The sequence below is a fragment of the Epinephelus fuscoguttatus genome, linkage group LG18 (genome assembly GCF_011397635.1).
Source record: "Epinephelus fuscoguttatus linkage group LG18, E.fuscoguttatus.final_Chr_v1".
NCBI classification, from domain to species: Eukaryota; Metazoa; Chordata; class Actinopteri; order Perciformes; family Serranidae; genus Epinephelus; species Epinephelus fuscoguttatus.
This window is the reverse complement of record NC_064769.1, coordinates 14,399,135-14,412,622: the sequence shown is the minus strand read 5'-3', so window position 1 is coordinate 14,412,622 and position 13,488 is coordinate 14,399,135. Positions and strand designations below refer to the sequence as shown.

Sequence of the window (13,488 nt, the reverse complement as noted above, 5' to 3'; positions counted from 1 at the left end):
TTGCAGCTGTAGAGTGGACGGACTCACTCTCACTGTGTTCTGCTTCTTTTCCAGTGAAGCATTTCCTTTACAGGGTAGGTAAGGCCGACATCATATACACAATAAATCAAGCCAATGTAATCACTGTTTCATGTACCCTCTTGTCACCTGAGAGAAGTTATAAACAAGGATTATTAATGTGTCTCGATCCTATGATGGTTAACACATTGGATCTGGTTTTCATCTTGGATTTTCAGAGATGTCATGAGATACTTAGCTGAAAAAAATGGCTACATGCTGAGTAAACTGCACTACATTTATCGAGTTTGATTACACACCATGAAAACTAGAAATGGGGATCGAAAACCGGTTCCCAACTTTCTGAACCATTGCCATCGTATGCCGCTGAATTGATCAGTTTCTTGCCAGCATGTTTTTCTGACAGTTGCTTATTACAAAACAATGACGTCAAACTCATGTGAAACTTGCGACAAGGAGGAGTCATGGTGGAAAGAAAGAAACAGTCCAAAGTGTGTCTTCATTTCACAAAGAAAGATGTCAGCAGTGTTGCTTGTAATGTCAGTAAAACGATCATTTCAAGTAAGGGTGGAAACAAAAGTAATGTGCTGACAAATCTTTCTATGCAACATGGGCTTAAAGTCCAGGAATGCCATGTATTTGACACTCTACGCACGAGTGCCACTGCTTTCCAAATGAGCAGCACGTCCATTACCAAGGGGAAATATCCTGTTATAATAACATTAGCACCACACAAATAGGTTTAGCAGATTTTTTCTAAGAAAACCTAAACGAAAATGAGTCCTGTACAAATATTGTCTCATTTCATCCATTTTAGATGATGACAGACTGTTGCTACAGCTAGCTCTCAGGCTGCAGCCAGCTCGACTCAACAACCAGCTCTGTCCCTTATGCTTGCTGCGCAGGGAGGGAAAATGAGCGAGGAGAAGGTGAATGAGAGTCACATTGTGCACTGATGCAGAAAACCTGTGTACCTGTGTGGCTTAACATTTTCCACACAGAAAACTGATCAGGAATCAACAAGAAAATGGATAAAGAATCGAAACAATAAGCAGAACTGATAATGGCACTGGACCTTATCAATTCCAATCCCTAATAAAAACAATAAAACAGTAAATCTTTAGTTTATAATCCTTTCATGAATATCTGCTCTGTCACTCTGTACTGCCAACTGACAGAGTGATTCAGCCTTAAGTTGTTTATGAAAGCTCAAAGATTTGCTGTTTGCGAACATCCACTGTCAGGTATATTCTCCCCAGGGGGTCTTTCTCACAAAGCAGGATTATGAAGTTAGCTGGATAACTGCTGAGTAAAACCTGGAAGCCCCTCAAATCTGCAACATGGACTCAAATAAAAACCTCTTCTGGGCTATAGCCTACTCATCGCATTTGTCCAGCTAAGTCAGTAATCGTGCTTTGTGACACAAGCCGCAGAAAGAAAATTCCCTGGGCACAGAAAGTGATAGGTTTACGTTTTCAGTGGCAACAACTGTGGTTTGGATAAAAATACACTATGAGGATTGAGAGGTTTGTTAGTATGACCAGTGATAACTGAACCACCAAAGAAAAAGTAGCCACCAACAGCAAAGACAGGCATCTAACAAAGATAAGCCAGATTACAAACTGAGCTCTGGGAGGTAAACTCCTGAAACACAACAGCAGTGACCACTTAGCACGTAAGATGTTGCCAAACTGGAACAAAAAGCACACACCTTATCATTTTAATCAAACCCTGCTTTGCATTTTAGTAAAGCATTTATGTTGCAATCACAGGCAGTCGTGATTTAAGTGCAACTTCTGGAGCAAAAACCCTGCACAACCTTTCACATCCTATCGTAAGCCAAGCCCTACAGCATGTAGAACTACAAACATTAGTGTATATTTTGATGCCTAAGAGGCTGAATCCTTACACAGAACCCACATATGACAATGTCCATATAAAACAACCCAGAAAGACAGAGAGGAATGTGCCTGCACTGACAGTGAGACAGATATGGTCCAAGTCAGCTGAGGCCCTGGTACTTGTCTTGTACTGTGACATATGCTCCCTAGGTCTCTGGTGTGTCCTCTGATGCTGTTTCACAATATGATAAATTCCTTCAAGGATGAGTGTTAAACTGTGCACACAGAGGAATGCCACGGTCAAAGGGGGCCTGTTTCAAAATTCCTTCATGTGATCCTCTCCTCTCCCACTTGAACTAGAGGAGACTCTAATTTCAGTGTCTCTAAAATGTTTGACATTTTGCTTTCTTGCCAAGAGTAAGATAAGATGCCACTTTCACATTGGATGTTCAACCAGCTTTGTATCATAGCAGTGGGGACAGTATGTGTAATTGAACTATAGGAAACTTCCTTTTGAGTTTGAGAGAGACAGGCACCACTCTCTCTCCCTCTCAGACCAAATTCCGAACAAGCGGTAAAACCAGGCAGTGCTGATCAAATATAAATCAAGAAAAATGCCCCCAGAAACATATTTTAGTGCACTGTTTGACTGTGATACGGGAATTAGTGAACAGGAAGTGGGCGCCATACTGTTTTCTGTATTGTAAAAATGGGAACTGATCAAACGTGAAAACTAAATAGTGCTGATCAAATATGAACCAAGATTCTGTTACTGTGTTTAAGAAACATATCCTATCTTACCGTTAAACTGTAATTCAAGATTGCTTGTTAACAGCAGGCAGCCATATTGTTTTCTGAGTCAAAACGGCCGAGCTTGCATTTCGCACCCTACCAGCGGGAGCATTTATGGGTCCAGTGCAGCACAATGCATTCCTGTAGTTGTAGGTTTTTTACCTCTTGAGCAAAAGTGAATGCCACAGCCATTTCCCTGTTTTCTGTCGTCATAAAGCACTAATTTCAAAAGTATTTGCATGTGTCTACTGCATAGACAGCCCAGTTTTCTAAAAAGAGTAGTGAAATGCTTATTCAAATATTCAACCAGCAGCTTATTAGCTTAGTTTAGCACAAAGACTGAAAACAAGGGGTTAATAGCCAGTCTGACTTGGCCAAAATGTAAAAAAAAAAATACAGCTACTGACATCTCCAAAGCTCATTAGTTGACTTGTTACATCTTGTTTGTTTAATATATATATATATATACATATACATATATATATATATATATATATATATATATATATATATGTATATGTATATATATACACATACATAAAACATAAATATAAAACAATAATTTGCTGTGTTAAAGGGACTTATGTGCATTTCTTGGCTGAGAGCAGTGACTGGATACTCTGCTAGTTGCCTGGCAACCACTCTTACACATGTGAGAGCGGCATTGATCTCTATTTGTAATGCACAGTATCCCAATTACTTTTGCGACCTGGTAAATACTGCATTGTCAAATGCATTAAATAACCTAATAAGAATACCATTTTCGAAAATAAAATCCAAGGTGATGTTGGCATTAATGAAACTGCTCAGTGAGAATTCAAACAACCTTACTAAAAGCTATATTCACCCCATGAAGGAAATGCTACTCCGTTGTTATTCCCAGGGTGTCACATACTTTGATGCTTTGTTGAACCCCTCAGCATGAAATACTGACACCAAAGGCACCCCTTTAGTGTCTTTATGAGATGCACCAGGCTTTCAATTAACTCCAATGTAAACCTATCCATGGCAATACCTGAGGCTGAGAGAAACTGACATGGTATAAAGAGCTAAAGGGTGCCCTGCGCTTTGTGATGAGATGCCGAGGGGCATGACAAAACATTGGTATTTGACGAGCTGGGAATGAAAATGGGTTGCAAATGCTCATGTGCACAGTGCACTGTAAGCTTTAAACTGATGTTTTACAGATTGTCCTTTAAACATAAAACTGATGTATAAAAATAAACTAAAAATGTGCATCAAAGGTATCAAACTGCTACAGCACATCTGTGAGTACAAGCAACAACTTTTAAACAAATAGCTCTGTGTTTATTAAAGAAAAAAGCTTATTACTGTAACAAAATGTTCAAATATGTGTCGACACACTGATACTCTACAGAGCGCCTAATGAATGCCATAAGCCTATACTTTCCTTTGGCAACTGAGTCTTGCCAGCTTAAATCATGCTTGGTTCCTTTGAACTACACTTCAGTCATGCCAAGGCACAATTGCACTGGTATATTACTTCAGTTTGAAAACAAAAATGCAGTAATCAGAATCAACATTCATCTTATCAAATTCAGATCATTAATCTGAATCTTTGGCACAACAATAAAACGTCTCCACTAACCATTACAGTGCTGATGGGCAGTCATCAGCTCACGCCATGCAGGTGAACTAAAAAGCACCCCAGGACACATTATCTTGGCTCTTAGCTGAAACACTTTTTCTTCTTTAAATAAACATTGTGGGAAACAACTGTTACCGCAGCCAATAACCATAAACCAACATAATTATGTTAAGAATGTGTTTGAGATTTGAAGATCAAACAGGATGTCACTGTGTGCTTGAACCACAGCCAGCAGTTTGTCAAGTGATGCAGAGATGAAACCTTACAAAGTCGACATTTGGAAAGACTTCTCAGAAGAGATATCCAACAGTCTGGCGTTTCTCTAGTTCTCGATACGCCTTCCCAGAAAGGGACATACAGAAATAGATTTGCTATGAATCAAGATGATTGACAAAATGTTTGAAAATTACTTCCCTAAGTAAGTTGTATGATTTTGTTTTCAGAACAACAGTACATCCATCTCAATAAACTGAATTACAATGTGTCTGAAAACAAGCATTGCATTCCTGCAAGTGGTGTCTGAGCATTTATCAGCTGTCTGTGATATAATAAATACATCCTAAAGGAGCATTGTAAGGAGTGTGGGGGTGTCGGAGAGTAGCGTGCGTCTAGTTCAATATCTATTATCAAATGATTCAACTCCCAGTTTGCATTCATCACAAAGACAGCAGACATTTGTCACATTGTGTTGCTGTAAACTGTATCTAAATAATGATTTGACATTGAGAGGAAAGCACAGTGGATATTTGAATTGATTTTTGACTTAACTACCTTCTTAAAGTCAGTAGTTACAAGTTGTTTTTTTTTATCATGCCTGTGAGGTGGCCCCTGGCAATGAAGACAGATTAGGGTTCTAACAACTTAATCCATAGCCTCTGACAGGAGTTTGTGCAGCGAGGAGACGCTGTGTCCACTGTGTCTGTGAGCTGTCATAATTAAAGCCAGTGTCAGAGCATAACAGGCCAATCTGGAGGCTTGTGGATATTAAGATTGCTATGATCCCTGAAGTTCACAAAGGATGATTAAGAGGAAAATCCACCCACGTGTCGCCAGAAATCCCTTCATTTCATTAGATACTTTTTAATGTAATTACTTTAAAAAGCTTCAAGGAGTTTTGTAATGTCAGTAATGATCAACAGCATCCTTTTAGGAAGCAGACATTTTCCAACTCATATAAACATCTGACCAACACTAGATTTATTGAAAATAATAATTAAATCACATGTGTGGCAAAGAGGAAGTCAAGAGGATGCCTATTCATTTATGTTTTAAAGCTATTAACAGCCTCAGGCAATAACATTTTGTGATTCTTCCCATGTTTCATAAAGCAGAAATGTGCCCAGTGTTATACAAAGTAAAAATTAGCCTCCATCTCACTAACATTTCAACCAAGTACCATTTAAACAACATTATTGCTCTGAATAATAAATGAGGAGTCCAATTTTACAGCATGCAGAGCTACATTTTGCAATTGCTTTCATAGGCACAAAATGCACTCATCTGCAGTTTAATGAATTCACATTATTATAATCCTTCTCCGTCAGGCAATGACTGAATTTGAACAGCATCCAAGCACATGAATCACTCAGTACCTGTAACACGTTGTAACTTCTCCAGTCGACTTCACGCAGGGGTACTTAGTTGTAGAAATGTTATTCTCAGAGCACTCTTCACTGTGAGAGAAAACATTTTAGAGTAAGCATTTTCTTTCACCTCATTCAAAGAGTCCTCTTGTCATTCACATGTCCTATAGTTACCCGTTGCTGGCATCCTCTTCTTGGTAGGACCAGAGCAAACCTCCTGAGAAGTACATGCAGGTGACGGCGAGCAGCAGAGGGCTCCTGTTGTGTTGTAGTATCATCTCATCGGTCCCGTCACCTGGGTGCTGACAGTAATCCACACTTGTAATGATTAGCTCCTCTCTGCTACAACTTCTGGGAGTGAAGCGGTGTAACACAACGACAGACCCTCCCACTCTGCCCCGTGCCTCTGGGTAGCTACACTGAATGAACTGTCACTTCAGCGGTAACTTTCAGTCCTCCATACTTCTGACAGGTCACCTCAAGACACCGGAAAATATACATATTTCTACTTTTCTATCGTTAAACATCTTTTCTTTTAGCTAAGAAGTTCTCTGACACACGAACATACCTTTTGTTTTATCGTTTTTCTTCGGCTAACTTCGAAAATTGAGCGAAACACAGCACTAAACTTCTCCCCATCACTCACCCCACACAAGCACGAGCGCATGGGCACGCACGTACACACATAGCAGAACGCTGTGTGTGCGTCATGACGTCTGCATCTCTGCTACCACCGCGTGGCTGTTACTGAAATAACGCCTAAATAAAACATACATATTTATTAGCTGAATACAATTTTCTCTACAATGACAAATATGTGATGAATCCATCAACAATTAATACTTTTTTTTATTTTCTGTGTGTCAAGCAGACATTCAAGTGGGTGCTCATAAAACCAACACATTAAATATACATTAGCAGTATGAGCACACATACATTTCAAGTAATTAATTTGCTGTACCTCTATTTGAAGTTGTAAGCATTCATTATTCATAAATTGATCCAACAAAATTGCATAAATATTTAAAGGGGCACGCCACACATGAAATTCACAGAAGTACTACCCAGCATGTAAAAACAGTTGTTTAATTTCTCTCGTGGCTATAGGAGGAGATTACTAAAGTTGTCTTAAGGGATCATGAAATGTTGAATCATGAGCTGCAAAATGAGAAGCGTAGGATGTTATATATGTTTTTGGAGCTTGATCCACATGCAGGGTAGCTCAACTTCAGTATCTTGCCCAAGGATATTTGACTTTCACAAATCTTGCACAATTTATGGAAGTGCAATACCAATTTACTGGAGCAGCTTATAAAGAAAATAAAAATTAGAGGCCCTGGTAAATTAGATTTACTGACTTATATCTGATGCTTTTGATGTTGATACACTTCACAAAATATTTCAGAAATTATTTTTAATGCATCCCTTCACCAATGATGTTGTCAGCTTATGATGTCTGAAGAGACAATAATATGCAGGTTTCATCTCAGCTAAACAAAGACATTATAAGCTGTTTACTAGTTAGCATTATCTAAACAAAAAGCTCTCATTAGTCAAATGAGACAGTATAGCAGTTACTTACATTTATTCTGCTCAGACCACAGCTTTAAATCCTCTTTTGCAAACCAGAGGGTATCATTTCTGTAGTTTCTGTATAAGCAACGCAGATTAACGTCTTTATTTACTGCATCAAAACTCTGGGGATTTGTGTTGCAAAATATCAGCTAAGTCATCACAAACAAAGCTGAGCAGCATGATGAAAGAGAAAAGCAGTTTGTGAATTAATTGAGCTTCCAGAAAAAAAAAATCTACTAAAGGATTGCAGGACAAACAGGATGTATTTATAGCCCGGGGCCCAGTGGCACAATATGCGCCTCATTATATCTTGTCTAAGCATTTGCAGTCTAGATTTTGAATTATGAGCTGTTCATTGGCATTTTGCTCTTGCAAGGTGTAATAATTTAATTTTAATAAAAATATAATTTTAATAAAAAGTATGTTTCCCTCTAAAATAAGAGTTGAAATAGCATAAAATGAATAAAGTAGAAGTGCAACTGCATTTAAGCATGTACTCAGTACTGAGTAGTTACTTTCAACTGTTGGATTCCAATCAGCACAATAATATGGTGCGAGTCCAACAAGTCATGTGCATCAGGAGGAACTAAGTTGTAACTTTCATGCTCCATTTATCCAAACTCACCTCACTATCCTGCTCATTCTCTGGGTCAAGTGATTTAAAGGGGGTTAATGAGAAACCCTAAACCAATATGCTGGTGACTTTCGTTCTGTATGACCTTGACCTCAGTGTGACCTCTATCAGTCAGCCTGATCTGGGCTCAAACACTGGTCACTTGCACCTGCAGAACCCCTGAGTTCTTCGGTTTCTCAGGAATGCAGTGTGGCGTTACACAGAGTTGGATAGCAGAGCCACTGAGGAGCCTGTAAAGGATATCCCAGTGAAACAAGAGGACTGTGGTGTCATGTACAGCCGCTATGGTAGCTTTTCAATCTGTGAGGTCAGTCAGGTATGATTTAACCACATTCAGAAGGTGAAATTAGTCCGAATGTCCATTCAGGTGAAAGGTAATACAATATTTCCTATTACAATCATGCCTTTTTTTCCCTACCGAAAGGGAATCGTACTTCTCACAGTATCATTCAGCAGAAAATAGCACCTTGAGCCTGCTTCAAAGGGCCTGCTCAAGCATGACCATTCCCGTTCAAGAGAAAGCAGAGTCCCCTGCTTCATTACAACAGAGCCTCCACGGCTCAGCAACCGTCTGAAGGTGCAGTTCAATATCCGGCCACTTGATGGCCCTTTCAACCAAGAGATCCCACCCCCACCCTTCGCTCGCCACTATCGTCATCATTGCCCACAAAATGGATGACAGCTTTTAGAAATACCAGGGTGCGTCACGACTCTGAGGTGCACATGCTGTGCCATTTATGTTCCACCTGTTTTGATGCCTCAGCTCAGCAGCCTGAGAGGCAGAGAATGATCATGCCTGCAACGGCACAAGTAGCCAATTAATGTTGCAGGCTGATACTCTATCAAAGCTACAGGCCTAATAACCTCACTTATAATGCCTGGCAACATCCTCTGCCTTAGAGATATGAAATAATTGTCTGAGACTCTTGCATTGTCATCAATTTCTAGAGAACAAACAGTGATCAACAAAGGAAGCATCTTTACCCTTTACCTCTGTGGAAGTACTTTATTGTCTCTTTTAAATGAATAACTTTTATAATGTAGTCTTGGTTTCTGGGTATGAGTAGTTAAGGCTTGTTTGCCAGGACTCTTGGCATCAATGCTTTGTCCAGCTGGTTGCCATATCACAAACTTAAGAATGTTTTAGGCATACCATGATCTCACAATGTAATTCGTCTTCTTACTGTTTACCAGTCAGTATCAGCATTGTTGATCTGAGCTCGGTGCTTCCTGACCTAGAAGGATTGGTTAGAGCACAGGCAGACCATTTTGTCTCACTTAAAAGTGCCGCATCAAGTGAAACTCTTATCCTATCTTTACTGCCTCGACAGGAAAAGGAATCTGCACCATAAGGAGTATGGATAGACTCGGAATTAAATCAGATGAAAGAAAAGTGATCCAAGGAGAAAGGACACAGTTGTTAGAGGTTTGTATGGAAACAAACAAAAGCCAATGAAGCCTAAAAATGTCTGTGATGGGACTTGGTTGTTTCTCTCGATTAAGGAGCTGTCCTTGAGATCCCTGCAAAAGGCTTAAACAACTGGAACTGGAAACTGGAAAAAGGCAGAGCAGAACTACACTGCTTATCTATGCTGTAATGGTTTCAGGGGTTTCATTGCACCAAACTGACTTGGTTTGGTCGTTTGGCAAAAGGAAATCTGAAAAGAAACAAGTTCTAGTGCACCGGCTTGTAGGTCGCTGACACTGACATTTACCTTTTCCTGCTTAATGGGCTCTTGCGAATGCAAGGCTGCAGCAGTGGACTCCACAAATATAGCCTTTTATCCTCTAAATGCTCCCTCAACACATGGGATGGCAAGGAGAATATTGCAGGGCATGAGCACCCCACTGTCAAAACTCCTCTCTCTCTTGTCTTTCTCTCTTTTCACAGTGCAGCACTGCAGTGCCTCTCTGCACATGCCCAGACAGACTGGGAGAGAGCCACAGCAAGTTTGAGCTCACTAGAAATATTAACAGGCTGCATCACAGACACATTTGTGTACTCCTGCAAGCTGTGTTTGCATTGGGAACAAAAGTCTTATTTACAGAAAATGAATTCCTAAATGGCGTTTTTAAAAGGTTAAGATCGACAGGGACGCATTAGCAGTCAAGAATCAAACCTATGACTCCCTCTTAACAGGGATTTCTTTTGTCTCAAGGTCACTCCATCTCCCAAAAGCTTTTTTATGCAAACTGTTACATAGTCGGTACAGCTTTAATATACAGTCTCACTCAACCTCAATAAGGTCAGGTGTTTTCATTACAGTAATTAATTTACCATTGCCATAATTACTATGTTTTAGCCTCGTTCTATATTTAACTCCCTTTATGGTTCCATACGCTATAATTATCTTTTAACCAGTTTAAATCTCAGTGTGGCTCCTTATTATGTAGTCAACTCGTCCACCGTAGTAACAATAATGCAATACCAATCTACATTAAAGGGACAGTTCACCCTAGAATCAAAGATACATATTCTTTCTCTTACCTGTAGTGCTATTTATCGGTCTACATTGTTTTGGTGTGAGTTGCAGATTATTGGAGATATCAGCCATAGAGATACATTCTCTTGAATATAACAGAACTAGATGGCAACTCAACAGCAATGTCTCTTTCCAGAAATCATGACCTGGTGACTCAAGATAATCCACAGGTCTATTGTGAGCAGTTTCACCAAGAAACTATTTTCTTTTTATTGAATTACACACGCCAACTGGGTCACTGCACAGAAGGAAGTGTGCATCTACTCATGGACAAGCGGCTTGTGCTTGTGACAGCGTGAGATGTAAACATTGATGGTGTCCTCCTCAGCTGAGGTTTAATCTTAGCCAACTCAGTGGTGCTAGGCGAGCTAGCAGTAGATGCATGCATCCCTCTGCATGGTGATACGGTTAGCGGGGGTAGTACAGAAGAAAGAAAATAGTTCCTATATAAAAATGCTCAAAAGTGGATTATCTTGAGTAACTGGGTCATAATTTTTGCAAAAAGACATTGTTGTTAAGTTTTTCAAAGGTATTTTTTTGCACTTTGAGCACCACAAGCTAAGTGCCATCTAGTTTTATTATACTGGAGAGAAGGCAGACATCTCTACGGCCAATATCTCCAACACTCTGCAACTCACACTACAACAATCTAGACTGATAAATAGCACTACAGGTAAGAGGAACATATACATATTTTTGATTTTGGGGTGAACTGTCCCTTTAAACAATTACTAATCTGTAAATACATTTACAATTTAGTGGCTTATTAAATGATGAATTCTCCTTGTTACAATGGCAATGGACCATTACTCATTTTGCTTTTTGAAACAAAAATAGACCAATGATGCAATCAAGGATACAAAAATATGATTCATAACTCACTAAAAGACTAAATAAATGACAGAACAGCAGGAGAAATGACATCAAAGGAGCTCAAATGGTGAGAAGGGAGAAATAAAAGCAACACATGGGTGTGTTGGTAGGTCTCGAAAAATCAAGGGAAAAACAAGTCCAGGGGAGATGGATCTCTTTTTCCCACTATTTTATGATGCTTTTGCTGCATCAAACAGAACTGTGTGGAGGCCAGGTGGTGGAGAAATAGCCTTAGAACAGCAGTCTTGAAACAACATTCACAAGCTCATACGTACAATTTAACAGTTTTTTAGTGATGTGTCCGTCGCTAACAAGTCCAATTCTTAACTATCAATATGACCAGATGTATTGAAGATAAAGTATCTTGCATATTTATTTCTTGCAACAAATAAGTAACTTTGACACACATGTGAAATTAAATTATATTTGTGGCATGTCTATCTCTGAATCTGAGCCAAATAGGTTTGGGCGATCATTGATATGATATTGGTTGGCCACAATACTGGTGCTCATGTGTCCATGATAACGCCTACTATGTATTTCGCTAGGATACATCTGATGCTGTACGTGATTACCCATGTAATGTTAGCCCATGCTGTGCTCAAACTACAAGTGAGGAAGCAACCGTGGGTGACAGTCATGGGTGGCTGTGGTTTAGAGGTAGAGCGAGTCATCCCCTAATCGGAAGATTGGCAGTTCAATCCCTGGCTCTTCAATCCCACATGTAGAAGTATCCTTGGGCAAGATACCAAACCCCAAATTGCTCCCGATGGCTCCATCGGTGTATGAGTGTGTGTGAATGGTTACTGAGTAGCAGGGGGCACCATGTATAGTAGCCTCAGCCACCAGTATGTGAGCGTGTGTATGAATGTGACATGTAATGTAAAAGAGTTGAGCGGTCGTCCATTTAACAGCTACATTACTATTGTAATGTAGCCGTTGAAGTGCTGCACATGCAAAATGCGTATGTAACTTTCTTTGGTTTTTAACTAAAGGAAAAAGAAGAGACAGGGAACATGATCAAAGCAATGTGTAAGCCGACTAAATACTACAAATTGCTGATCCCATTTTGAAACTCATCATCCAGCAGAATATGCACCACCCACTACATCCACAAAGTGCAGCCGGACCAAAACCACTACCACAATGAGCAATCAACCGTCAATCATGTAGACAAAATGTAGGACTATATTTGTGTTATCCTAATTCCATACTTCAGTGCTGATTAATCCGTTATTGACTGAAAATGACCGGACCACTTGATTGATCTGATTTGTCTTAGAAATGGCGCTTACTGATGGATACATTGTGGCCACTTCTGGGTACTGCAACATACATGTCTCCAGTCAGTAAATATATTCGTAGCTGTGTGTGTGTATCTCATCAATTTTTTTCTGGATAATAATTTCATACATCCTTGTTTTTCTTGAGGCAAAACTGTCAGTGGAGGAATTTTAATATTGCCCAACCCCAGATCCAAATCTTACCCTGTCATTATCCTAGTGAGTATTTTGTAGATAAACCTATGAACCCCATTTAAAAAAAAAAAAAAAGAACAATGAGCCGTTCTTTTGAGCGGAACAGAGCCATAAGATCCGGCTTCCTTTGAAGCACTGTAATTCCCATCACTACTGTGTTTGGTTGCTGTACGTGCTCTCCCTCTTCATTCCATGAGAAAATCCCTTCTCAATGCAATTTCAAAGCAAGAGATGGGGGATGAGATGCACAGTCCTTGTTTTGTGCAAAATTGTAATCTTTAGTTGAGCTAAAGCTTTATCTCAGAGAGAAGCATCAAGTGGGTATGGACAGGAGGAAATGTTTCTATGTACATATATGATTATGTGACTGTTGTTTAAGGATTGATTTACAATCAAGCCCATCGTACAAGGTAAACCTATGATAACACGATTAAGTCCATTATTTGTTTCTTCGGGTGTTATCATCTTTTCACTAACTATCATGGGTAGATAAAATACAACACCCCTATCAGAAAAGCAAAGCAGTCATCATCACTATGGCTCTCAGTCCTCCACTGTTGTGGCAGCAGGTTAATGCAGAGTTTTCCTCCTGTCATCTCAGC

At 39.6% G+C, this 13,488-nt stretch overlaps 1 protein-coding gene across 3 annotated transcripts in view; it reads right to left on the bottom strand.

The window, feature by feature from the left end:
- The window catches only part of ccbe1 (collagen and calcium binding EGF domains 1), a 40,941-nt gene extending 34,442 nt beyond the window's left edge, over positions 1-6,499 (bottom strand). For 2 of the 3 annotated variants that reach the window (XM_049604723.1, XM_049604721.1), the window contains exons 1-2: positions 6,018-6,499; positions 5,853-5,933 (exon numbers count right to left, since the gene is read on the bottom strand). In XM_049604723.1, the coding sequence (XP_049460680.1) occupies positions 5,853-5,933; positions 6,018-6,121 (185 nt within the window). In that variant the 5' untranslated portion in view covers positions 6,122-6,499. The remainder of the gene's footprint in view (positions 1-5,852; positions 5,934-6,017) is intronic. The other variant, XM_049604722.1, reaches the window with a different exon arrangement.
- Positions 6,500-13,488: the final 6,989 nt, after the last annotated feature.